At 41.7% G+C, this 25797-nt stretch overlaps 5 protein-coding genes across 7 annotated transcripts; 4 read left to right on the forward strand and 1 right to left on the reverse strand.

Annotated features, from left to right (window-relative positions):
- Positions 1-4923: 4923 nt before the first annotated feature.
- On the reverse strand, positions 4924-6446 carry LOC127771306 (transcription factor MYB41-like). The gene is made up of 2 exons (XM_052297187.1): positions 6096-6446; positions 4924-5925 (listed from the first exon to the last, which is right to left on the reverse strand). The coding sequence occupies exons 1-2, from the start codon at positions 6365-6367 to the stop codon at positions 5175-5177; spliced, it is 1023 nt and encodes a 340-aa protein (XP_052153147.1). The 5' UTR covers positions 6368-6446; the 3' UTR covers positions 4924-5174.
- A 4161-nt stretch (positions 6447-10607) lies between these two features.
- Positions 10608-11762, forward strand: LOC127771400 (norbelladine synthase-like). The gene is made up of 2 exons (XM_052297309.1): positions 10608-10901; positions 11310-11762. The coding sequence occupies exons 1-2, from the start codon at positions 10718-10720 to the stop codon at positions 11609-11611; spliced, it is 486 nt and encodes a 161-aa protein (XP_052153269.1). The 5' UTR covers positions 10608-10717; the 3' UTR covers positions 11612-11762.
- A 1736-nt stretch (positions 11763-13498) lies between these two features.
- Positions 13499-14314, forward strand: LOC127772347 (norbelladine synthase-like). The gene is made up of 2 exons (XM_052298378.1): positions 13499-13682; positions 13983-14314. The coding sequence occupies exons 1-2, from the start codon at positions 13499-13501 to the stop codon at positions 14312-14314; spliced, it is 516 nt and encodes a 171-aa protein (XP_052154338.1).
- Positions 14315-15826: 1512 nt separating this feature from the next.
- On the forward strand, positions 15827-20564 carry LOC127771792 (uncharacterized). Of its 2 annotated transcripts, none has more exons than XM_052297727.1 (7): positions 15827-16439; positions 16923-16997; positions 17074-17611; positions 18211-18596; positions 19237-19451; positions 19537-19690; positions 20088-20564. In XM_052297727.1, exons 1-7 carry the CDS (start codon positions 16074-16076, stop codon positions 20217-20219), a joined length of 1866 nt encoding a protein of 621 aa, XP_052153687.1. In that variant the 5' UTR covers positions 15827-16073; the 3' UTR covers positions 20220-20564. The 2 variants fall into 2 exon arrangements, with proteins under 2 accessions (XP_052153687.1, XP_052153688.1); XM_052297728.1 differs by lacking the exon at positions 15827-16439 and adding an exon at positions 16475-16710.
- A 707-nt stretch (positions 20565-21271) lies between these two features.
- On the forward strand, positions 21272-25665 carry LOC127769403 (uncharacterized). 2 transcript variants are annotated; one of them, XR_008016784.1, is made up of 7 exons: positions 21272-21598; positions 22344-22418; positions 22509-23016; positions 23321-23706; positions 24390-24613; positions 24725-24865; positions 25067-25209. XR_008016784.1 is itself a non-coding variant. In XM_052294988.1 (7 exons), exons 1-7 carry the CDS (start codon positions 21446-21448, stop codon positions 25196-25198), a joined length of 1626 nt encoding a protein of 541 aa, XP_052150948.1. In that variant the 5' UTR covers positions 21272-21445; the 3' UTR covers positions 25199-25665. The 2 variants fall into 2 exon arrangements, 1 of the variants encoding a protein (XP_052150948.1); XM_052294988.1 differs by having other exon boundaries at positions 24718-24865; positions 25067-25665.
- Positions 25666-25797: the final 132 nt, after the last annotated feature.

A 25797-nucleotide genomic window follows, 5' to 3' on the forward strand; every position in this document is an offset into this window, starting at 1 on the left:
GGCATCACGGTTGTGGTGGGTTTCTTCAGCGGCAAAGGAGCTTGTCGGCAACGGCCTTGCCGCCTTGGCATAGGCCATGCAGAGACTGGAGGGGATGGAGCTGGGGATGCAACGTGTGCGAATGAGCATTAATGGAATCACCGTGGTGCTAGATGGAGACTTCTCCTCACCGCCGGGCAACTGCTTCACCAAGACGTACGAGATGCCCCATAACATGGCGGCCGGTGTCGACCGCAGAGCGCAGCAAGCCGTGTGGCGATGTGCCGGGGCCATGGTAGTGGTCGAGCTTCCCGTGGCATGGAGCCCAACCGCGCCGGCCGCCGACGGGCGCGCGGCCGAGCTTGTCGACGGCAGGGGCAGCGGGGGTGTTGTCCCTGAGTGCATCCGGCGGTAGAGAGATGGCCCCGTTCTGCAGAGGGCCAGCCGCCGCTCATCTCGGCAAACTCGCCGACAGCTGAAAAGTTGACATGGCGCTGGCGAGGGCGAGCAGCACGGCCGGGACTCGGCCGGCGAGTGCGAGCGGCGCGGGCAGCGTGGGCGAGCGGCGCGGTCTCCTCCCCACCCGTCGCACGCCATGCTAAGAGAGAAGAGAGAGAGAGGAGGAGGAAGGGAGAGAAGAGGGAAAGAGAAAGCTGACTTGGACAGTCTGACATGTGAAGCCCACACGGGTTCCACGCTGACTTAGCCGTCATGTTGGATAAAATCAGGGTCAAAACAATCGAAGGATCTAGAGTAAATGGTTAAACGGTTTTGTAAGTTGAGGGATGTCACATATCTGATTTTGTGGTTGGGGGACGATTTTGTATCTCGATGACAAGTTGAGGGACCTTCGGTGTACTTTTTCCTAGATGCAAACTTTATTTAGATGGGCCTTCAGCCTATGTCATTCACCGGGCCGTGCCGGCGCCGGCGCCGGCGGCATGGCCGGATTGCCGCGCCGCCGTTGAATCGTGAGAACGCTTTCCTTTCCCTTCCTTTCTGCATCCGATCCGCCTAGATCCTGGCGAAGAGGACGCTTCACATTTCCGCCCTGTTTAGTTCGCGAAAAGTGAAAAATTTTGTGTGATACATCGGATGTTTAACCGGATATCGGAAATGGGTTCTCAGATACGAATGAAAAAACTTATTTTATAACTCGCCTGGAAATCACAAGATGAATCTTTTGAACCTAATTAAGCTGTCATTAGCACATGTGAGTTACTGTAGCACTTATGATTAATTATGGACTAATTAGACTTAAAAGATTCATCTCTCGATATTCATGCAAATTGTACAATTAATTCTTATTTTAATCTATATTTAATACTCTATACATGTGTCTAAAGATTCGATGTGATGTTTTTAGGAAAACAAATTGAGAACTAAACCAAGGCCTTCGTTTTCCAGTGTTTCGCCTGGATTGGCACCGTTTTCGCTGGGATGGCGACTGATCATGCAGTAGCTTTTACGTGGTGGTTTTACTTGAAAGTTTTTGATTGAAAGGGCCCCTAATCTTTGGTGAGCGTTGAGGCTGCAGAAAAAAAAAAGCGAGCAATTTTCAGGTGTGACGTGCGAGTGCGACAGCGCGCGTGACTGATAGAGAGGTGTGCCGGCGACCCGCCGCTCTCTCGTACGTACGTGAAACCTAACAAATTAAGCATCTTAATTTCGTAGGAATAATCGATCGAACTCGATCCTTCAGTCTGTCTCATTAATTTCGCTGGTGGCAAGTAGCAGCACTAGTGGTCAGATTTCTACTCATGCATAAACATCGAATCTCAGATACTACCAAGTCGCAGCACGAGACCTGACCTCACCTGACGGCCGGAAAAACGGTGGCCATTTCTTAAAACATTCTTTCTCTGAACAAACCCATACATAAACATAGCCAGGCATCCTCCGACATCCGGTATATGTGGGGCTAGCTTTGTTAGTACTAGTGGTTTGGTTTGCACGTCGGCGTCGCTTTGGTAAACGCGGCTTGAAAATCTCTCTCGCCGGCGAGGCCGTGTCGCCGTTGCGGGCGTCACGCACCGACGGGTTTTTCAGCGGCGATGCGGTGAGCAAAGCGACCGCCTTTGCGCGCGCTAACGACCGGAAAACGACGCCCGGATGCGGCTCCCCTTCACGCACGAACTGATCAGTCAAGCCACTGTGAAAAATGTAAAGTACTACTCCCTCTGTTTCAAATTGCTTTTAAGTTTGATTAAATTTGTAAAAAAAAATATTAACATTTTTAACCCAAGATAAATTTATTATAAAAATATATTTCATTATTGATTTGATGAAACTAATTTAGTGTTATAAAATTACTACGTTTGTCTATAAACTTAATCAAACTTAAAATAGTTTGATTTTAACCAAAGTCAAAACGTTTTATAACCGGATACGGATGAAGTATGAGTGTGTTTAGCTACGCTAAAATTGAAAGTTTTTTTAAAATTAGAACGGTGCGACGGAAAAGTTGAAAGTTTGTATGTGTGAAAAGTTTTAATATGATAGAACATGGAAAAGTTTAAAGTTTAACGAAAAAGTAGTTTGAAACTAGACTCGGCCTCTATAGTAGTAGTTATAATAATTGTGTACTGACCGGTGAAAAAACGGGCTGGATGATTGGCACAGCTACACGTACATCGTGGCAGGCTGAGAGAGAGGCTACCGTTTCCAGTAGAATCTTCTCCGTTCGGTCGTGTTCATAAGCATATGGCCTTTAGCTCGCAGTTTCAGTGGTCTTGTTGGACGAGCAAGTAGTAGTACATAATATATGAGCAGACAGCAACGATCTTTCACAAGTGGACTCGGTCCGGTTATAGTTGTGTCACTGTCATGCCATCATTAATTTGTACACGCATGCGTACAAACGACGTGCATGGATGATGTACGTACGTATTATTGTACTATATGTATCACTACAGATACGGAAATTGGGAGATACTAGTCAGGTAGATAGATTTTCAATACTATGAAACTTCATATTCAGATATGGCCATGCTTAACCCAAATGGTGGATCTAGTGAATTAAGTATATATATACTGAATTTGATGTAATTAACTTCACTCTTCATCACTTAATTAATATGTCGACTTAATCTATGTTACGTATGGACGCTAATTGGATCTTCATATAATCATATACATCACTGATTTCGACCACTCCACTTGTAAAATAAAAAGGAAGACACAAAAGTCTGACGAGATCATAATTATTCAGAAGCATTTCTTCTTCAGCTCTGAGAAACTTTCGTGCATGGATAAGATAAACTGACATGCAATTCGCACAACAGGGCAAAAGTCAAGAGAGTTCGTTTAGCCTTCTGCTTAAAAAATTGTATATATAGTCCCTATCCTTTTGAAACGGCATCGTGAAGGACTTTCCCAAAAACTCTAAAATGTCTACAATTAATCAGAATGACTCAATGATCACTCGGATTTAACTCACATCTTCCATGTTTTGTTTTGGGACGTACATTCAGTCAATGGCTTCAAACCTCGGGCAAACCTTTTACTTACCTAATTGCTAACCAATCCTGAGCCTTTTGCTGTCAATGTGGGGTTCGATCAGCACGCCATGTCATTGTTGAGGTCGTCACTGGAGTAGAAATAGCGGTACAAGTACTCGATCTAAGCAATATATACGTACATGATCCGAGTACCGTAAGCTGTTTCTTCAGAGAAGTCTGTCAACTTCACCTTCATTTTCTTCACCCCCACATAGCAACTTCCTACTCCAACTAATCAAGATGTTTGAGGGAGATAATTAATATGTTGTACTGTTATTGCATAGTTGACAGGCTCATTTTCACACAGTCATGGACAATAACATTACTAGCGTTTTCAACAATATATAAGCCTTTTTTCAACGTGTAATTGAGTGGTTTTTAATTAGATATTGCAAAAATGATTGATATAAAAGTGCCCATTTTCCAAAATGCCAACCTGTATATATTGCAATTGGCTCTTTTAAGATGTTTTTAATACAGAGTGTAATCCTAGCTGTTGCTGGAGATCGTGTACGCTGTTTATGCAGAGATCGATTTGATCTATATCGACTCTAGAAGGCCGTCACCTTCACCTCCATCTTATTCACCCATACAAAGCAACTTCCTACTCCAACTAATCAAGTTGTTCGAGGTAATTATGGTATTGCACAGTTGATAGAGGCATTATTATGCCATGATCACATTGCCATGAACAGTATAATTAACTAGCATTTTTAACATCGGAAACAAGCATTTTTATTTCAACTTTTTGAATGGTTTTATTTGGATGTTCATCAGCCAAAACAACATGTATTGCTCATTTCCAGAAACAAAAGATATTCATCTTGCAATCGGCTTTGTGCAACAAGGGCAAGGACTCTCGACTGGTTAGGCTACAGAACAGTCATTCCCTCGTAAATGCTACAGTTGCCATAAGATTATGTTAGGTGTGGCTCCTTATTTAAGAAAAAATCTAGCTAGGATAAGAGTCCTATTACAATTTCAACTTCTATTTTAATTTGTAACGAACTAAGTTTGTACATATGCTCAGCGCAAACTCTAACAATCTAACACAACAATTTTCTAAGATTTATTTAATCATTGGAATCCTCGCTGTGTTGATTGGTCATGACAAATAGCTAGATTTAGGGTCTTGTTATGAAGGACACTGGTACAGTACTTTCTCCATTTCATATTATATACAAGCTTTGAGTTTTTTCCTAGTTAAATTTCTTTAAGTTTTTCAAGTTTAGAGAAAAAATATGTAACATATATAACGCCAAATTAGTTTTATATTATTTTATATAAATTTATATTGCAAAATTTCGGAATGACAAATCAAACCAGTTCAAACACATATTAGCTATCCGTTCTTATTTAACAAATCAAAATATAATGGCATACTAGCATAATCTACGTGGTCAAACTTTCAGAAGGTCGATGCCACGGAAATATTTCAATAGGGACGGAATATCGAATCTAACCCAATGATTGAACTCCATTTATCAAATCCAGATTAATCTGTATTTTGTGATTACAAAAATCAAAATCTCAGTACACAGCGATCAATTAATGATGTCAGAAGTCCGAACTCCGACAACAGTCAATGATCTGCTGATGATAATTTAAAAAGAAGCTAATTAAGACGTGTGTAGATTTTGTACATCTCACTACCAAACATTTCATATCATAATACCCGATCGACTGAGACGAATTTTATGAACGGAAGCTGCTTTCTAGTATCTCTTTCCAGAACGGATCAAGATCACTCTCCAGAGTTGGTAGATTTGGTAGCTCCAGGGGCTCCAAGCTGGGAAAATCCTGCACCTTCCAGTGATCAACAGATGCTGCCACTTCCCGTGGATAAGTTCCAGGCACCAATGCAGCATCGTTGCAGCACTGATCAGCCGGTTCAGCGCTTGATCTGAGCACTGGAGCCGTACTAGGTGTACTGCTAGTACTGTTCAGTTGCGGCGCCATGTCTTGCCCTGGAAAGCTTGGGACGACATCACGGAGATAACCTGGCTGGTAGTTTGCATGTGCCAATGCGTTCATCTGCTCCTGGAAGCTTGCGACGTTGCTGCTCGAGTTCACCATGGTGTTTGTTGCAGCTAGGTTGGTGGCCATGAGACCAGCAGTCGCAGCGACGTCGCTGCTAGAGGAGGTGATGGAATTCAGCAGGTGCTGCAGCAGCTGGAACTGCCTCAGCGCGGTGTCGAGGCTCCCGAGGCTCGCCACCGCCGAGAGGAGAGGCTGGAGCGCCGCCGCCGCCGCCGGCCCCGGCGGCGAGAGGAGAGGGGAGGCGGCGCCGAGGCCGCCGCCGTCGGCGAGGAGGTCGGGTGGCAGGCGCTGGTGGGTGACGGGGTCGATGCCCATTCGCAGCAGCTTCTTCTTGATGTGCGTGTTCCAGTAGTTCTTGATCTCGTTGTCCGTCCTCCCGTCCAGGTGCGTCGCGATCGTCGACCACCTAATTAATTAACACAAAAATCATAAGACGTTTACACTTCGATACTCGATCGATCGTCGTCGGAAAAGCAAGTACTTCTTCCGTTTCGTAACGTAAAACTTTATATATATATATGTATGTATGAAACTAGACATATCGTCGTTGGAAAAGCAAGTATAGTCGTTACGCACTTGTTGCCGAGGGCGGCGTGCAGGCGGATGATGAGGCGCTCCTCGTCGTCGGAGAAGTTGCCGCGGCGGATGTCGGGGCGGAGGTAGTTGGTCCAGCGGAGGCGGCAGCTCTTGCCGCAGCGGTTGAGCCCCGCCGCCCGGGGAAGGCCGCGCCAGCTTCCGACGTGCCCGCCCTGCTTCTTGATGTGCTCCACCAGCGCCCTGTCCTCCTCCTCCGTCCACGGCCCTTTCTTCACCCCGGCGTCGTGGCAGCAGCACGGCGACTTCCCCATATCGATCGATCCCTGATTAAATTTGCTAAAACTTGCACCTACTAATTAACCTAGCTGAAGATGGCGATCGCTGACAAGACGAAGAGCACAAAGGGAACAAGACCCTGTAGTTGCTATTTATAATGGATTGAGGTGTATACGTACTAGGTTGTAAATGAAGCTATATAGCCATGGCATGTACATGTACTACGTCGTGCATGACAAGCACGCGCGAGAAAGGAGACTTGACATGCAGTTGAAACTTGCGTTTATTCTATTGTTATTTTATTTTTCGTTTTCGTTTTCGCTACTGATTTGGTGTCTGAATGTTGTTTGCAAGTCAAAGAGAGCAGGTGGCGCTGGGGAGATCTATCGACGTAAGAGACGATATATCTTGCATGCTACGGTTCACACGCACGGAGACTGCACACACACACACACACATCAGTTACTATATATTGTCGCAGGGCAGGTAACAAGTGGCTACACTATATAAAAACTGGAGATATATATGTGTCTATGAAGTATAATAATCCCCATAAAACATGCGTGATCTCTGAATTTTCAGAAGAGACCAGCTGCAAGAATCCGGAGCCATCCATCCTGACGTCGCGGACTAATCACACGGCTGTCTCCTCGCAGAAATAAATAAATACAGATAAATCAAAAAGGTTAGCTGTTGATCCAAACAATCACCTAAATCTCTGACAGAGCAAGTACGCCTTTTTTCCATATTTTCGAGGAAACCTACTTATTTGAATATTGACTAATGTACTTGTTTATAAGATTAGAGAACAATTGATTTCATGTTGCCTAGCTATTAGCGTATTATCATCATCTGCTGCCAGTGTGTCACAAGCAGGCAAGGCAGCCCCAAATATTAGGACTGATAATCTGATATGATGAAGATGAACCTTCCGAGTGTCAATTCTGTGACGTCACTCCGAGGACTACCGTTTGTATAATGCATTGCATGGCTGCCAATTATCTTATTCAAATTGCGTCTACGTTTTGGTCTCCTGCGACAAGTAACTAACTACACGTACATGTCACATGTGCAGTCATGGCACTATTATGCTTCGTTCATAATACTGTTTTTTTTTATGATTTAGTGATAAGTCCTGCAGAGGGCGGCTTGAGGCTTCAGAAAATGATTCGGTGGGTCGTGAATTTGGTGAAGAGTACGCTGAATATGCAATAATTATGCCTGCTTAGAAAAAACCTGCTGAAACAACTATTTCAAGCTTGGCATTTTGAAGAAAAGAAAGAGAGCAGTTATACTGGCTTGACTGATTTTTTTTTTCAGGCTTGACTGATTGGGTTTCCAAGCGCACGGCAGTAGTACGGTGGTCAAGCTCAGCAGAGGCCTCTGCCTCCATGCCTCCACGGCTCGTCTCGTCGCGGAGTTCTCATGGGCCATGGGTCTTGGCCCGTTTCAGATCAGCGGATTGGCCTAGTTACGCAGGTACCCGGCCCATGAATTCTCAGCCCAGTCCGCGTGCGACTGGGGTGGTGCCGCGCCGTGCTCGTGCGAGCCCAGTAGATAGACGGGCCAGATCTCGATCTCACGCACGCCTCCCTCATGGCCCATGGAGTCATGGGCCGTGGCCATCCTCGTCATATCAGATGGCGCTACATCATCGTGTCTAAAATTTAAATTTTTAATCTTAATTTTAAAACTCATTTTAATATTTCAATAGTAATTTGTTTTTTTAAGAAATGTACTTATAACATGTAATTTTTTTCTTAAGTTATTTTTTATTACTAACAAGCTGGATGGCCCGCGCAATTACGCGGCTAGTATCCATACAAAACTATCTTTTTTTTAACATATGAGTGTACTTAAAATTTCTTAAATAGGTATCTCGTTATCTTAGGACTTTTAAAGTCCGGACCTTATCATCTTCATGTTTCTAATTTTATTATTTTTAAAAGTCACACCAGTCGCTACTTCTTACTCCTTTGTCACCCCTTTATTTGTTTACTCGATCTACTACGGCTTCTATTTATCTCCTTGGAACTTTAAGATTAGACCTTATAAATTTTAGAGTTAATTATCTAGTTGGCTTTCATTTTTATAATTGTTAGAAGTCTCGTCAAACGCTGCCACTTTACTCCTCTACGTCCCGTCCGCTGCCTCATCTATTTATTGTCATTAGGATTTTAAAAATCGAACATAATTATCGTCAGCGGCATTGCCATTATATTCCTCTACGGTCTACCCAATGCTTTTCCTTTTAATCATCATTGAGATATTAAAAATTAAACGTGATTATGATTGTGGTTTATTTTTTTATTTTCTAGAAGTCCCACCAACCACCGTGATTGTGCTGCTTAACATGCTGCCCGTCATCTCTCCTTTTAATCGTCATTGGGATTCTATTTAGGGTTTTGTTTATAGCTTTACGCTTGCTGCCTTCCCTCTTTATTATCATTGAGATTTTAAAAATTGAACGTGATTATTATTGCTGTTTATATTTTTACTTTCTAGAAGTGCTGCCAATCATTGTGATCGTGTTGTTTTAACTACGTTTCTGTCGTCCATCCTCTTAATCGTCGTTGGGATTCTATTTGGGGCTTTGTTTATATTTTTTTAATGCCCCATTAACCGTTGTCACCCTACTCCTTTACGGCTCTATTGCTTCTCTCCTTTTTATTATCATTTGTCATCGTTGTGCTTCTAGATAGATTGTGTATTTTTTAATATTTCATATTTTTTATTCCGTTATTATGTTATTTATAAATTGTATTTCTACTTGAACTCCTATAATTATTTTTATATTTTCAGAGTTTAATTTATTTTTTATTCCAAATTTTAAGTAAACTCGTATTGTGTTCTAGATGGTATTTTCGTTCGATATTTCTTATTTTTTATTCCAAATTTTAGTTATTATAAACATGTATTCCTATATGAACTCTTATTTTTCTTCTTTTTTTATTTCAGAATTTAGTTTTTTTATTCTGAAATTTAATTAATCTTGTATTCGATTCTATATGGACTCTTCTTTCAATATTGCTTATTTTTTATTCCGAATTTGAATTACTCTTAAATTGTATTTCTAGATAAACTCTCTTTTATATTTTCTAATTTCAGAATTTTTTTATTTTTATTCCGAATTTTAATTAATCTATGTATGGACTTTTTTTTTCAATATTCCTTATTTTTAATTCCGAATTTCAATCATTTTTAAATTGTATTCCTACTTGGACTTTTCTTTTTTTTCTAATTTTGGATTTTATTTTATTTTTATTCTAAATTTTGATTAATCTTGTATTGGGTTCCTATATGGACTACTCTTTCAATATTGCTTATTTTTAATTCCGAATCTCAACTATTTTTTAGATTGTATTTCTATTTGGACTCTTTTTTTCTTTTTCTCCGATTAATGTGGGAATTTTTAGCCCCCACAGCGAACGTGGTGACTTGTTTCAAGCATGTTTTAATAATATAATAGATAGATAGATAAGCGTTATGGTTTACAGTTAGTTATAGATAGAACGATTGATTTGGCTGCTGTTCCGTTCATCTGCAGTCGTCGTTGTCATCGGTCTGATCATCTTATAGTACGCGACAAAAGGGAATGCAGCGAAGTTTGTGGTGTTAGTACACCTCATGAGTCATGAGATACCGTAGTACAGGTTTTAAAAATTTTATAAAGGAAACGGGACAAAAGCGAGAAAACGAAGGAATTTGGTCCCTAGCGTTTAGGATTTCGTTATGTCTCCAATTAGAGAAGCCACTGAGAGCACTTTGAATTCCGACCGCTAGGTTTGCTAGACCAAATCTTTGAAAGGAGACACAAATCTTCCCCCAGCGAATAAATCAAGTGTTTTTTTTTATAAACTCCAGCTTAACGACATCGACGCATGGTATATCTGCATATGATAGCACGAAGCAAAGCATCTGTATTTCAGATTAATAAGTGGAGAGGGAGGACGGATCAGGCACTTGAATAACCCAAAGCAAAATCAATCATGGATTATTCATCGCTCTCGTCACTACCCAACAGCAACATAGGTACTTGCCAAGTTGCAACGGACGGCACCAAAGTGCTGGCATTTCAGGCCTGCAAAATGATTTTATTTCTTCAGACAAAACGATTCTGAGGTCCGGAGGAGATCCCAAAGCTCCAGACAAGAACAACAACACGTCTCATTCTTTCCATACATAGCATCTCATTCTTGTGGATTGAACAACAGCACGTCTCATTCTTTCCATACATAGCATCTCAGTCTTGTGGATTCCAACTAAACAAATTAAGCTTGGCTCTTCTCGACCGCGTCGCCTATATTAACGCTTGGTCTATAGCTAGGTGGTCGTCAGACAGTTCAGAGAATTTCTGAAGAAGCACAGGTGAGAGAGGCAGAGCGATGAGAGGAAGCCAGAGCCACGAGCTGGAGACCGACGTCCCGGCGTCCGAGCTGTGGAAGATCTACGGCACGCTCCGCGCCGCCGAGCTGCTGCCCGAGCTGCTCCCCCACATCCTCGCCAAGGTCGAGCTCGTCACCGGCGACGGCGGCGTCGGCACCATCGTGCGACTGACTTTTCCTCCAGGTGAGACTGTAGGGTGTCTGCAGTTTAGGGCGGTGTGTCTATGCCCTGTTGGGGTTAGCGGTGATCAACATATGTTGATAGAGTTTGTTTTTATTGGAAATGTTACTGTATTTTTCTATAAATTTAGTTAAACTTAAATAATTTTAACTAAGAAAAAAATCAAACGACTTATAATATGAAACGAATGGAGTATTTTTTCTCGGAGTATGAGTTTAGAGTCATTAGGTTGTGGGTGTGTTTTTGTTTTTTTAAATCTGATTATAACCTTTCAGAGTTATAATCTTGTATTCTTTTTAGCTATATTGATATGTGACTCGCACCATCAGCTGGTATGTTCGTTTTTTAAGAAAAAAAAGTCCTGAATCTTGATTGCTGATGAGTATCCTTGCTTGTTCTGCCACTTGTTAGGAATTCCTGGATTGCAAAGCTACAAGGAGAAATTCATCAAAGTTGACAACAAGAATTACGTTAAGGAGGCAGAGGCGGTGGAAGGCGACATCCTGAAGCTGGGCTTCCTCTCGTACATGATCCGGTTCGAGATCATTCGGAAAGGGGCCAACACTTCGGTTATAAGATCGACTATCGAGTATGAGATCGGTGATGAGCATCCAGAGCTCCAAGCCATGGTTAGTACCGCATCATTGGCTGCGACCGCTGAAAAATTTGCAGAGTATATCAAGACGCAGAAAGTAGCTCAGGCCAACACCTGAGATTATCTCAAGCTAACAAATGTATCGAGAGTAATAAATGGACGCACAGTTTCGTTGTCGCGCTTGCTTGTAAAACCATCGTGTGATACTGCGCAGTACGTGTGTTAATCATTATTCCTTTTTTATATAATTAAAGTTTTATTAAGACTCAGTCAAACCAAGATACTACAATCTAACAGAGCTCACCGCTAATCTCTATATGAAATGCACACAATAAAAAAGAAACCATCTAAAACCCCATCCCAAGCACAAGAGTGTGATTGGAACAAAATTAGTGGCTATGGATAGCCCAAATGTATAGTCACCAGGTAACTAAAGTAATAACCCGCAAAGGAGAAAACACCATTTTATTATAAAAATAACCTCATTTATGCTTACCCAAATAGATCAACAAAGAGCTAATGCACCAATCAAAAACAATTTTCTCATGTTTTTTGGAGCATATAAAAGCCAACGCCCAAACATATGAGTAACATTTTGAGAAGGTTGTAAATTATAAGCCATATGAATAACAGATTACACCGAACGAGATAAGTGACATTGGAAGAACAAATGTTGGATGGTTTCGTCCTTATGACAAAAGCAACACTTCTTACTAACTTTTCTTTTTCGCTTAGCTAGGTTATCCTTGGTGAGAATTACATCCTGGCGTAAGTACCAAAGGAAAATCTTAGCTTTTAGCAATACTTTTATCTTCCAAATACGTCTATTGATATTCAGGATGCCCGTGTGAACAAGAACTAAGTAGTGAGATTTGATCGAGGAGACCCTATTGGAGTGAGGTTCCAGTGAATTTTATCTTGCTCCTGTATCGAAACCAAATCAGCTCTGCGAGGTAATAAGTTATGTCATGCAGCTGATTGTGCTCCAATTAAATCCTGTCTCCATGAAAATTTTTGTGGGTTTGTTTGAAAGATATGTGGGATAATTGACTGTTTATGCCTAAATATATTATAGAGACCAGGATATTGATATCCAAATGAGGGATTACCTAACCACTTACCTTCCCAAAACCTTATTTGAGAGCCGTCCCTAATATGAAAGGAACCAAACATGATTTTCTTCGGTTTCCAAACATGATTTTTGCAAAAATGTGAGCCCCCCGCTTTCCAATAAGCCTTAGCTAAGGTTATTATCTCGAATATTTATTATGTAGCATCTGCTACCACATTCCATCTAGGTGAGTAACTTGTATAACCACTTGCTAAGCAACGTTATATTCTTTAGTTCGAGGTGTTGTTAATCATTGTTATCTCTTGTTTTTCAAAACATATTCTAAAAGGGACTAAGGCTGTGTTTGGCGGGGGATTTGCAATTATGACACTGCAAATATTAATCTTTGCTATAATGACATTGGACCCACATTTCGTAGACATAGATAGACCCATTTGTCATCCACTCGGAGTGTCAAAACAACGAAGCCCTCATGTTTGCAGTCCCAATATTATAATTTTCTCGTGTTTGGCAGCCAGTGTTTCCAACACCTCTCCCTTGTATTCCGCACTCACGTTTTTCAAACTGCTAAACAGTGTATTTTTTACAAAAAGTTTCTATACGAAAGTTGCTTAAAAATCATATTGATCCATTTTTTTAAAAAAATAGCTAATACTCAATTAATCACGCGCTAATGGATCGCTCCGTTTTTCATGTGCACGAGATTTGTTCCCATCTCCTCCTGACGAACTCAGAGGGTTCATGAGGTCTTTACTCCATCGATCTCAAAACATCTCAGTATTTGATTAGTCACTACCTAATATTATAAATCTACATATAGACCTGTTCAGTGGTAGATTAGACCAACGGGTTACAGTCCTTGCACGTACGGCGTACCTTGAACATGGCAAGATAGAGTCTGATCGTTCACTCAAATCGTGAGCACAGGAGGCGATGAAAGGGAGCGTCTGCCACGAGCTGGAGACTGGGCTCCCCGCTGCCGAGGTGTGGGAGGTCTATGGCGGCTTCCTTGTTGCGCAGCTGCTCCCTCAGCTGGTTCCTGAAGTATTTTCCAAGGTTGAGCTCGTTGAGGGAGACGGTGGCGTTGGGTCTGTCCTGCATGTCGTCTTCGCTCCTGGTTAGAACCTGATCGAACCGAACACAAATACACCTCAGTTTAGCAAAGTTTTTTTAATCAAAATCTGTTTGTTTCTTTTGGGCCTCTTGACTTTGTGTTTTTATTTCCATGTTCCTAACTTCTCTTCCTCGTTTCAACGGAATGTTTTTTATAAAAATTTTCTACAGGAAAAATATATTAAAATCCATTTTAAGTTTTATTTTAGCTAGACGTGTAATTAATTATGTGCTGATTCATCATATCATTTTGCGTGCTGGGAGGTATGGCTCTCAAGTTTTGTTCGGCTGTTTGTATTGCTAGGGGCACATAGGGGAGAATTCATGAAAGAAAAGTTCATCAAGATTGACAATGAGAACTACATCAAGGAGGCAGAAGTAATAGAAGGTGGTTTTCTAGATCAAGGCTTTAAGAAATATGTCGTGCGAATAGAGATCATCGGAAAAACAGACAACTCTTCTGTACTACGATCGACCATTGAATTCGAAGCTGAGGACGCAAGCAAGGCATCCTCTGTCAGCACCGGTGGTTTAGCTGCTATTGCTGAGGCCGTCACGAAGTATATGAGGGAGCAGAGGAGCAGCGCCGAGCCTGAACAGGTTCCAAGGCAGACTTCAGATGAAGAGACCTTCTAGCCATTGTTACTGCAGAAGTTAAGATCAGGCCAACACCTGGGATCATCTCATGGCAAATGTATCGAGAATTCGAGAGTAATAAATGGACTCATAGTTTCGTCGTTGCGCTTGCTTCATTAAGTTTTCACCGAGAGCACACATCCAATGCATGTCTATGTCGTGCAATTGCAAAAAGAAATATCTACATACTACTATGAAAAAAAAAAGAAGGGAAAATGTACTGTCTGCAAATTGGATCACTCAATGGTTTGCCTGAAAAGAGTACTCCGCAAATACTGAATTTTCTCATCTAACACCATTGTGAGAAAGGCCCAGGGTCTTCCTGGCTAGCCGGTCCGGGTTCGAACCCCACTCCCTCCTTAATTCAAAATCAATTTAGTTCTTTTTTTTATTTTTATTTTTTTCATCTAACACCATTGTCCCAGCCTCCCAGGCTGTGAAAATTCTTGCTTTGTTTGTATGTTGCAAAGACGAGGAATTGAGGAAACATTTAGAATTGCATGATAAGAAGAGGGCTACAGCCGTTCTTGTCAGCGTCAAAAAATTGTATTTGCTTGCGATCCTAGACTGTTCGATTATCGTTGAGCGGACCGGATTATAAGGGAATTTCTCGGTCGTTGCAGCATTTTTTTTCTCTTTGTCCGACGACTCAGCCTCCCAGTGTTCATCCTTTCTTGACCAAGCGTTCAGTTACTAGTTCAAAAAAATAGCTGGGACCCCGCGAGCTTCGAATGTTCAGAATGCCGACCTGAAAGAACAAAAACACAAACTCCCCATTCAAGAGTAATCTAGGTCCTGTTTAGTTTGAAAGTTTTTTTTCAAACTTCCAACTTTCAATCACATGAAACCTTTCATACACACACAACTTTTCAACCACATCGTTTCAATTTCAACCAAACTTTTAAACTTCAGTGTGAACTAAACACAGCACTACGCACCTGGTCTGATGACTGCTTTGTTTGCATCACCTGATGGTAGCGTTTCCCCGCATGTGTTGGCAATCAATCAATCTGCATTCTAGTACCAATAGCGTTTAATAAGTTTTGTCATTGCAGAGCCAGCAGATGAGCAGAAGGTAGGTTGACGGTTGACCATACTAGGATGTACTGTATACTTGAAGGGGATTGGTATGCAGCGAATCTTAAATGGTTAACCAACTTAATTTACAAATATTATAGTTCCAATAGGCTGACATATAAATTTTGAGTTCAAAATTGGAATCTTCAAGTTGAAAGTCTTAACTTTCATGACAATTTATAGTTAAAAAACTGAAATGAGATGCAAGTTTCAGCACTGAGGATTGGTCCCCAATATATGGAAGTTAGAGAACTTCTGTTCAGTGTTTCAGAATTCGAATAGGAATCGCAACCTTTTTAGATTTATTATTATTTTTTTAAAAAATAGTTTCCTTGATTTTTTTTTGATATCTGAAAATTCCACGGCACAATAAGGACGAACAGTCCACACATTTCCACGAAGGCCCAACCCAAACCGAAGCCTCTCCGAATCTGCTTATCACGCGGCCCGATACTCGTGCCCCTCGTGCCGGCCTCCACCGGACACCACCCCACCACCGCCTCACGCCTCGCCGCCAAAATCACGCCGCGTCGCCGCCGCCGCCGCCGCCGCAAAGACACCTTACAGAGCTATTAGTAGCTACTATTCCACGGCCGCGCACTCCGGTCCGACTCGCGCGCCGCCGACGCATCCTCCCGTCCGGCCATCCCCCCACGCCCCGAAGCTGTTCTGCTCCGCCGCGATGCCTCGGAAGTCGTCCAGGGGGAAGGGAGGCCCAAGGCCCGGCCCGAAGCCCGCCTCTCAAAACCCTAACCCCGTCTCCGAGATCCCCCACGACGGCGGCGGCGGCGAGGCCGTCGACGCCGCCGCCGAGGCCGTAGGGCGCCTCGACGTCTCCGCCTGCCCCACCGCCGAGGATGCTCCGGTGGAGCTTCCGCCGTCGTCTCAGCCGCCGCTGGAAGCTTCTTCATCTGGGAGGGATGAATTGGGTGGGAGCCTTGAGGAGGAGGCTGTAAGGAAGCTGCAGGAGCTGGTCGGGTTTGGTGGGGAGGAGGTGGAGCTGACCGAGGAGGAGGCGGCCGCAAATGATCAGAGGCAGGAGGATGAGGTGATGCGTTGTTTTCTCTCGCTTGAGTGTGTCATAGACTCGTAGCTGGTCTTGTCTGCAGATGGCTAAGCATAATTGAGTGGCTTCTGTGATTCTGTCATAGATGTGAAGACAGTAGGTGAAATTCTGGCCAACTGAGAGTCTGTTCTTAGGCACACAGCAAACTTTTTGTATGATGGAATTACCTGTGGACCTGAGGCAAAGCGAAGAGATGCCATATAGCTATGCCATGCCTGCATTTAGGCCAATGTTAGTAAAATTTTATGATCTGGTAAGGTTTACAATTTGCTAATCACATTGGAAAGAAAGGGAGAAAATACTATGCACGTTGAATGGCCTAGGTATAATATGGAGCCAAGCAGTTGAAAGGGAGTGTTTGTATGTACAATGTAGTGATTCTTGGTTTGCTGTCATCTACTTTTCTAGTTGAATGTGTGATCATTTACTTATTTTAGTCTGATACAATGTAAATTCTATGCTCAGATCTTTGCCTTGGAGGCCATTTTTGGAGACAATGTAGTCATTTTCAATAAGAAGGGAGGCCAACGGTCTTTCCAGGTATTTTCCTCATCTTCTATCTTGAGGTCATAGTATAACATTCAGGAGAGGGTTTCATCTGCTGATACGATTGCAGGTTCATGTTTATATTGAGATCCCAGATGGTATCGATGTATCGGCAAGGCTCGGTTATGGTTCTGGATCACTGAAATATGGAGCAGGCCATGATACTGATGCCTCTGATAATCTCGTGTACAAGTTTAGAGTTGAGCACTTGCCGCCAATCCTGCTAACGTGCCTTCTGCCTTCACCATACCCTAGTCATCAGCCTCCTCTTTTCACTATCTCAGCAGAGTGGATGAACAAAATGATGGTTTCATCACTATGCCAAATGCTGGACACAGTTTGGGAGGAGCAAAAGGGCGTGGAAGTAACATATCAGTGGGCACAATGGCTCCAAAGCTCTTCCCTATCTCACTTAGGGTTTGCTAGTGAGATAGTTTTAAGCAGTGATTCAGCGTATGATCATGAGTGTGGAGATAAGCGTGCTCTTTCACATAATGCTGCACCCGATGTTATAATTCCTAGGATGATGAGATGGAATGATGATAAGTGCCATGAAGCCTTTTTACGTGCTATCCATGACTGCATGATTTGTTTCAGCGAGTTTCCTGGTAACTTTTCCACCTTTCCATTTCTGCAGAACTATCCTAGTGTCATAGTCTCACTTGTTGCAGTTTTGAAGTATTGTGCTTGCAACAACAAATTACCATAGTTGGTTTGTGTTGGTCTGTAGTCCTGGTACAGCTTGGAATTGTTCTAACTTTTCTGCCTTTTCATTACCATAGAACAATTGTAGTATTATAGTCTTTACCTGCTGTAGTTTTGAAAGTCTTGGGCTTACAATAACAAATTACCACAATAGGTTTATGTTAGCCTGTGGTCATGCTTGTACAACTTGGAACTATTTTGGGGTTAGATCTACCACAATGTGTGTTATTTAGCCCCCAAAACGCATAGATATTGTAACTTTGACACTGCTATATCGATACCATGTTAAGAGGTATTCATTTCATGTAACAATTTTTCTGCTCTTGTTTGTGAAGTGTCTTAAAGGTATATTCTTCGAAAGACTGTACTTGCATGTAAAAATTTAGAATCATGTGGCAGATCTTTATGATGGGAATCCAAGTATCCAACTCACTTGTTACATTTTGCTTAATCCTCATTATCTATATTACTATGTTTTCAGTCTAATTTGTTACATCATCAGGAACTGATTTCGTCAAACTTCCATGCCATCATTTCTTCTGCTTGAAATGCATGCAAACATATTGTAAAATGCATGTCAAGGAAGGAACTGTGGTGAAGTTGCTATGTCCTGATACAAAATGTGGAGTTGTTGTTCCTCCTAATATATTGAAAAGGCTTCTTGGGGAAGAAGAATTTGAACGTTGGGAAGGATTGCTACTTCGGAGAACTCTTGACTCCATGAGTGATGTAGTCTACTGTCCGAGATGTGAAACTGCTTGCTTGGAGGATGGAGATAATGAAGCTGTGTGTTCAAGTTGTTTATTCAGCTTCTGCACGCTTTGTAGAGACCGCCGTCATGTTGGGGACAAATGTATGTCGCCTGAAGAAAAACTACTTATTTTGGAGGTGGGAGAACTGCATTCCACATAAATTTAGCTTATGTTGCATTTAGTTTAGTTACGAGACTTCTATTGTCATGTTTAACAGATTTCCACAGCGGTAGAAACTAGAGATAGTAATCTGTTCCATTGAGAAATGATTTGCTATCCAATAGAAACCATAAAAAGTATTATAATATGGTTTGCTGTGTTATATAGATCTGAATTATCAATCCTTTCTAAACTATGATCTGACATTGATGTTCCACTTGTAGGCTTAATTTGGTATGCAGTTCTTTTATATAAATTATAAGTTGCATAAATAGTTTTTTTCTATGATTATCAGAGTCCCTTCGGATTTATAAATTACCTATTATGAGTAATAGTAAACTTACCTTTTGTAAGTTGCGTAAACTGTTTTTTAAAATCTAATTTGGTATGCAGTTTGCTACACTTTATGGATTGGTATGTTGCGGGTTGCAATATCATAGGTGTACGTGTTGTTTCTCTCTCATCTTCAGTGTGATTATGTTAGACAATTGCATTTAGATTGATTCTAGTGTGGTAACAATCAGGCTATAATTTATTCTTATTGCAAACCATGTCTCATTTGCTTCTGTTGTTTGCTTTGTATTTTTCTCTGCATAGTAACTTTCTTTATTTGACAGAAACGCCAAGAAGCAGGAAAATTACAGGGAGATCAGCATAAGTTTCTGGAGGAACTACGCAGCATCAAGGCAATTATGAAGGACTCAAAAATGTGCCCGCGGTGCAAGATGGCTATCCATAAGATAGAAGGATGCAATAAGATGTCATGTAGTAATTGTGGCCAGTACTTCTGCTACCAATGTAACAGTGCAATTGAAGGTTATGAACATTTCAGGTTAGTTTTCTTTTGGGGCAATATGCAATTTCTGCTCATTATCATACACAAACTTGACAAAGACCAATCATGTTGTTATGCCCAGGGGTTCATGTAAGCTTTTCCCTCAGGAAGAGCTTGATAGATGGAACATGCAAATGAATCCGAGGGTCCAGCGTCAAAATGTTGCACAAGTGCAAGCTGAAATGTTTCGGCAATTTGCTCATCCATGCCCTACTTGCCGGCAACCATGTCCGAAGGTAATATCAACCACCTTTTTTTTTGGTCAAAGGTGTCTTTTGCATTAACCTAACGAAAAGTGTTACTCCGTACTTTCTTTTCATGGTCGCGGGGCTTTAATATGTAGAATAACAGCACGTGTAAACATATAATTTTTAGATAAAGATTGTTTTATTGGGGGGTGGGATGGGGGTTGGGGTTGAAAACAACCTTTGCCCACCTTAACATTACTAAATCAGCCCCTGTTATCATGCATTTTGGTTCTTGCTTTGAGCTATAGGGTAGGGCTGACCCCAACCCTGCATGCTTCTAGAGAATGTCCTAGCGTCTTTAAACCGCATTGCTAATTTTCTTTTCTAATACACTATACCTTTGCCCTAGCTCCTAATTTTGCATTTGCTTCGGTAACTTGATCAGATGGGAAACAACAACCACGTCTTCTGTTGGGCATGCCAGAAGCACTTCTGTGCACTGTGCCGGAAAACTGTCCACAAGACCTCACAGCATTTTGGTCCAAAAGGATGCAAACAGCATACTGCAGATCCCTGAGAGTTCTTCTCGTATACTACGCATCACCAAAAATACCTCGACGACAATGCTATTTCCAGAGGTTCTGTGCGCGTATGCGAATACATATACTCCTTGCACCAGGGTGTATTTTCTTCGAGATTCCAAGGTTTGGCCGTGAGTCTTGTTTTAAGTCTCCTGCTTCCTTGTACCAGTAAAAGCTCAACGATTTATATTGGAGGGAATTTTGTGCCGCTCATTCATTTAGCTCCGGACTTGTTATTGAGAATACTGTGTATATTCAGGATGCCTGTCCTCTTACATCAGGAACAGAAACATGACAACAATCTATGGAAAAATTCTTGCAAGATTCTTTTCGAGATGCCAGATAGTGTTTGTTCTGTCCTGCATTGGTGTGTAAATAAAATGGGATTGTTACTGAGGATTTTAATTAGTTTGATGCGCGCGACTGTACCACGACTTTAGAATGGACATACTATTACTTTACAGCTTGTGTGGTAATATGTTTTAGTTAACAGAAGATTAATCAAGGCCTATAAACAATTTCATGGAAATTCATAAATCCCGAATGAGACTGTGAAATAGTACGGTCTAAATTCAAAGGGTTTCATAAATTTTATGTATATTTTACAAGATTTCTCTTCAATTGTATGAAATAACCTAGTGCAACGTGAAACTTATTCTGACATACTATAGTGTAAGGTGAAAGTATATACTAAATTCAGTACAAAGTGAAATAATGTACTCCTCTATTTCAAGATATAAACATTTCTGCGCATTTTTTGGAAAATGCATATGGGGGAACGGAGGGAGTACATTCTACCTAGTGTAATGTGGAATTGCACTGGTTTTAAGAATTGAATGGCGCATTATATCTGGTTTTTGGTTTAGGGATGAATTTCAGACTGGGCGCCAACTTGAGGGATCTAAGGTGAACTTATTATGCAGATATTTAGCCTGATTAGGCCCATTAAGTTTTCAGGGGGCCCATTACCAATACGAGAGGGCCCACTTTGAAAAAGGAAAAAAAAGAGAGCACTGCGCACCGCATCGTACACCCCTTCACCGTACGGTTCTCTTCCCCGAATCGAACGTGGTGGCGTCGGGCTTCCTTGGCGAGCGCGCACCGAATCGGGCACGTCTCCTACTTTCCTCGCGCGGCGGCGGAGCTCACATGGATTCGGCTTCCTCCACTGCTGCAAAGCGCGGCGGCGCCCTCACCCTAACGGCCTCACCCAGTCGGAAGGATGGAGAGCCCCCGGCATGACGACGAGTCCCACGGAGGGGCCGCGGCGACGGCGCTGCTGCACGAGATGCTGCTCCGGGCTCGCCGGGATGGGGAGGAGCCGGAGCTGTCGGACGAGCAGCTGCGCTCCAACGACCAGCTCCAGGAAGACGAGGTAACCTACCCCCGCTCCGCTCGCCCACCCCCCCACTCCTTGATCGAATCGATGCCTCGTCGTCCGGTCATCCCGTCCGCCGCGTGCCTCTACCCCTTGCAGTTCTAGCCCTTGCGGGCTAGGATTCGTCGGGTTACTTCTAGTTCTACTGTTCTAGGCTTCGTCAGTTAAGTTACAGATCGCAGACTTGCAGTTCATGATCAGTGTTATCGATTCCTCTCAGTGGTCCTTTTCTCATCGAGTCTCATCGAGGTTGCCATCTGAAACTAACAGTGGTGATTGTAAGATCATAGAGTAATTTTACATCCTTAAAAAAAAGGGAAAATTGGAACCATGCCATTATAATTTTGCAAAATTCTAAAAAAAATACCAGGAGTTACTACTATTTCTAGCGTAAAATTTGATACCTCCGGATACTAAGTATTTTGAGGTACCAAAAAATTTAGCGTAAAATTAGCTACCTCGAGGTATTTTTTCACGGACTATAAAATCTCTCAAGATTCATAAATACATAATGTTGCTACTCTGCCACTGTCAGTGGTCTAAACAAACTTCGAAACTGGAAGCCCGCGTACAGCCATCTATTAGTCTAAACTCTAAAGCATAACTAGAATGACACTTGCAATAGTTGCAAAGTAAATATCTAATTTGTAAAAATATTAGCAATAATCAGTAAGTATAACCGCCAATCTTTTTTTCCAAACATACTCTAAACTGCTATTTGTTATGTCACATGATTTCTCAGATGCTGGCACTAGAGGCAATTTATGGAGACAATATAAGCATTTTAAGTGCAAAGGATGGACTACGTTGTTTCCAGGTACATATGTTTATTAGTCACATATGATTCATTATCCGTCACAGACCAACAAAACTTACAAATACCTTTTCTGTTGTCACTTGTTTGAAGGTCCATGTGCACTGCGAAATTCCTGATGGCATCAGTGTATCCGCAGAGCTATCTCGGGATGATAATCGTGACCAGAACAGTCGATTCTTTGACACATTCAGCGTCCAGCACTTGGCTCCAATTTCATTCACATGCCTTATGCCTCCATCATACCCAAGCCATCATGCTCCGTACTTTACTCTCAGTTCACAGTGGTTGGACACTGTGAAAGTTTCCTCCCTTTGCCTCATGCTGGACACAATCTGGTCACAACAACTTGGACTGGAAGTAGTTTATGGGTGGGTGCAATGGCTGCAGAGCTCTGCACTTTCTCATCTTGGTTTTAATGATGGTATAGTCATACAACAGCCTGATAGTATGATGGGTCCTGTGGATGTTCGTGTTGTTGCAGATATTGTGTCCGTAGAATCTGCTGTTCAATGGTTAATCAGCTACAATGAGGAGCAATGCCATGAATCTTTTCTAATTGGCCTTCATGACTGCATGATTTGTTTCACGGAGCGTGCAGGTAATTGGTATGCTTCAGTTCATACCTGTGTTGTGAAGATAATACTTTTCCCAGTGTTTACCTCCTATTGTTTCATAATTTCATCACTACCAGAACTGAAATTTTCAAAACATTATTCCATTACAAGCTTCTTTACCGAGTTTGTAATCACAAAAAGAAAAATGATTTGTAGTCAGTGCTCTGACAGGTAATTATATTCATGTCCCATTGTTCTAATGAATAACCATAGCAGTCAAAGTTCCATCATTTATGTTCAGTCTGGGCACTTTAAAATTGAATCCATATGTCTGTTCATTCCCCTCAGGTATTGACTTCAATAAACTTCCATGCGGGCATTACTTTTGTCAGAGGTGCATGGAAACGTACTCAAGGATGCATGTCGCAGAAGGAACAGTGCTGAAATTGCTGTGTCCTAATGACAAGTGGGGGGGCATTATTCCTCCAAGTCTACTAAAGAGGATGCTAGGAGACAAAGATTTTGAACGATGGGAAAGATTGACACTTCAGAAGACTCTAGACTCAATGTCAGACGTGGCTTACTGTCCAAGATGTGTAACAGCTTGCCTGGAAGACGAGGAGAACAACGCCCAGTGCTCCAAGTGCTTCTTCAGCTTCTGCACCCGCTGCAGATACCTTCGTCATATAGGAGAGAGATGCATTAGTCCAGAAGAAAAACTTCTTTCCTTACAGGTAGCAAAATGGAATTACAGCACATGCTATATTCAACATCCAGCTAAATGCTACTGATTCATATTAGCTATGAATCAATCACTATCAGAGTCTTGTTTCAAAACAACCTTCTTAGAACAAGAGTACTCAGGAATGACAAAAGAGAGATTATTTGGTTAGTCTGAATTTGGTGAAAAAAATCTTTTATTTTAAACTTTTGTTTAAGAGTTGAATTGTGACTTATGAATCTAGTGAAGTGCTGGGCATAGAAATCTAGAGCATGGGAATGTGCCTTTCCAACATGGCTCTGGTGCTTAACAATTTGTTCTGCATTAATTATTTAAAATTTCAGGCACTTAGCTAGCTCAGTGTCCAGCTACTGGTGATGACCAGATAATGGTGTCCAAGGATACCATTTGTGGATAAGTTGATTTCCTCACTGAAGTTGTGGTCCTAGAACCCTTCCTTTTAAAAGTTTCTAGAGAAGAGGAGTCAAGATAACTTTCTTGCATGTGATATATCTGTAGTTTGCATACAGTCAGTAACCGCACATGTATTAATTTCCTGGGGACACAGTAACACATTCTTGTACAAAATATGATTTCATTTGTGGTAATGTATTATTGATTATTTACCATAATGGAGTTCTATGCAAGGATAATTTGTATTGGATTACAATGTTTGATGTGATTCATTTAATACAGGATCGCAATAAGGTGCGTCAGTTAAGCAAAGGAAACTTTGCCAGGAGTATTAACTTGGCGAATGAGATATCCGGCATCAAGGAAGTGCTTCGTTCTTCTATTCTGTGTCCACATTGTGGAACTGCCATCTCACGAGTATCAGGCTGCGACCACATGTTATGCAGTAACTGTAGGCAACCGTTCTGCTATGCCTGTGGCAAGCCACTGCATCGTGGCCATTCAAGGTACATTCTTCTGATGGCTCAAGTCTAGAATGATTCACTAGAAATTCTGTCATGTATCTATTTTCTTGATATCCTTTCTGAAACATTGCCCCCTCCTCTTTAAGTGAACAGTGCAGAATTGATCAGGAGAATTCGGCAGGAGAAACACTGAAGGTGAATCCAAGTAGTTTGATCACAGAGATGAAGAAAGAACTGGTAGAGGAACGATCAAGACAGCATCCGTGCCCGACTTGTCGCCAACTAAATCCCAAGGTAATGCTGAGTTTTGACATATCATATTTTTATATAATGGATGAGGATTTTTCACATATCATATGTATTTGTGATTCTTCCTATTACGGTGATTGGAAGATAAGAATATGACAAAACTTAATAAAGGATTGTATATTCAACAGCTGTAGTTTCCCTTTCACCTGATGTTGGTAAATGAAATGTTATCTCTGTTGTGAGCAGATGGGAAATAACAACCATATCTTCTGCTGGGCATGCCAAGTTCATTACTGTGCGCTGTGCCGCATGGTGGTGCGGAAGAGCTCGGAGCATTATGGTCCCCGTGGATGCAAGCAGCACAGTGTCGACCCCTAGATCCCTCCGGCTCGAGATAAGCAAAAATGTGACTCTCGTTCAGAACACATAGACTTGAGAGGTGATCCGTTGGCGGAGCATCGATCGGTTTCAGCTATGGTTTACTTCTTTCATCCGGACAATGTATGGTCTGTCATGAATTGTTTTGTCAAAGCAACCGAACTCTCAACCTCAAACGACATGTTCTCTCTATAATAATGTTTTCCATTGAAATGATTTCGTTTGTTTGATGTGTCAAGTGTGCGAGTGTACCTGTAACATAGTTGTAGCAGCAGGATATAGGGGGAAAAAGGTGAGTGAATTACATATTTACAGTTTGTGTCATCTTCTATTATGAAAGTTTTCTCCTTTTCGAATTTTTTTTATGAAAGATTTACTTGGAACCACTCTTTGCCTAATATTTTTCTTTGGAGTAGTCACCTCTGCGATTGTTGCAATTTGGATCACACAAACACTCTTCTCTAGCAGACACTAATGTGTTGGAGCCGATGGGTTTGAGGTCATTTATGTGCTGAAGGCTAGTTTTGGGTGGTCTAAACCACAATAAAAACAAAATTACATAGTCCAAACTAACATTGTGGTAATAAAATGTGCCCATA

Source organism: Oryza glaberrima, chromosome 4 (assembly GCF_000147395.1).
Source record: "Oryza glaberrima chromosome 4, OglaRS2, whole genome shotgun sequence".
Taxonomy (NCBI): Eukaryota; Viridiplantae; Streptophyta; class Magnoliopsida; order Poales; family Poaceae; genus Oryza; species Oryza glaberrima.

Excerpts from the sequence above, each read along its gene's own strand:
- LOC127771306 (XM_052297187.1), bottom strand. The coding sequence starts at position 6,367 with ATGGGGAAGTCGCCGTGCTGCTGCCACGACGCCGGGGTGAAGAAAGGG. Across the intron at positions 5,926-6,095 it reads CACGCCGCCCTCGGCAACAA|GTGGTCGACGATCGCGACGC; the intron begins GTGCGTAACGAC and ends TTAATTAATTAG.
- LOC127771400 (XM_052297309.1), top strand. The coding sequence starts at position 10,718 with ATGAGAGGAAGCCAGAGCCACGAGCTGGAGACCGACGTCCCGGCGTCC. Across the intron at positions 10,902-11,309 it reads GCGACTGACTTTTCCTCCAG|GAATTCCTGGATTGCAAAGC; the intron begins GTGAGACTGTAG and ends GCCACTTGTTAG.
- LOC127772347 (XM_052298378.1), top strand. The coding sequence starts at position 13,499 with ATGAAAGGGAGCGTCTGCCACGAGCTGGAGACTGGGCTCCCCGCTGCC. Across the intron at positions 13,683-13,982 it reads GCATGTCGTCTTCGCTCCTG|GGGCACATAGGGGAGAATTC; the intron begins GTTAGAACCTGA and ends TTGTATTGCTAG.
- LOC127771792 (XM_052297727.1), top strand. The coding sequence starts at position 16,074 with ATGCCTCGGAAGTCGTCCAGGGGGAAGGGAGGCCCAAGGCCCGGCCCG. Across the intron at positions 17,612-18,210 it reads TTGTTTCAGCGAGTTTCCTG|GAACTGATTTCGTCAAACTT; the intron begins GTAACTTTTCCA and ends TTACATCATCAG. Across the intron at positions 18,597-19,236 it reads AAAAACTACTTATTTTGGAG|AAACGCCAAGAAGCAGGAAA; the intron begins GTGGGAGAACTG and ends TTTATTTGACAG.
- LOC127769403 (XM_052294988.1), top strand. The coding sequence starts at position 21,446 with ATGGAGAGCCCCCGGCATGACGACGAGTCCCACGGAGGGGCCGCGGCG. Across the intron at positions 22,419-22,508 it reads ATGGACTACGTTGTTTCCAG|GTCCATGTGCACTGCGAAAT; the intron begins GTACATATGTTT and ends ACTTGTTTGAAG. Across the intron at positions 23,017-23,320 it reads TTGTTTCACGGAGCGTGCAG|GTATTGACTTCAATAAACTT; the intron begins GTAATTGGTATG and ends CATTCCCCTCAG.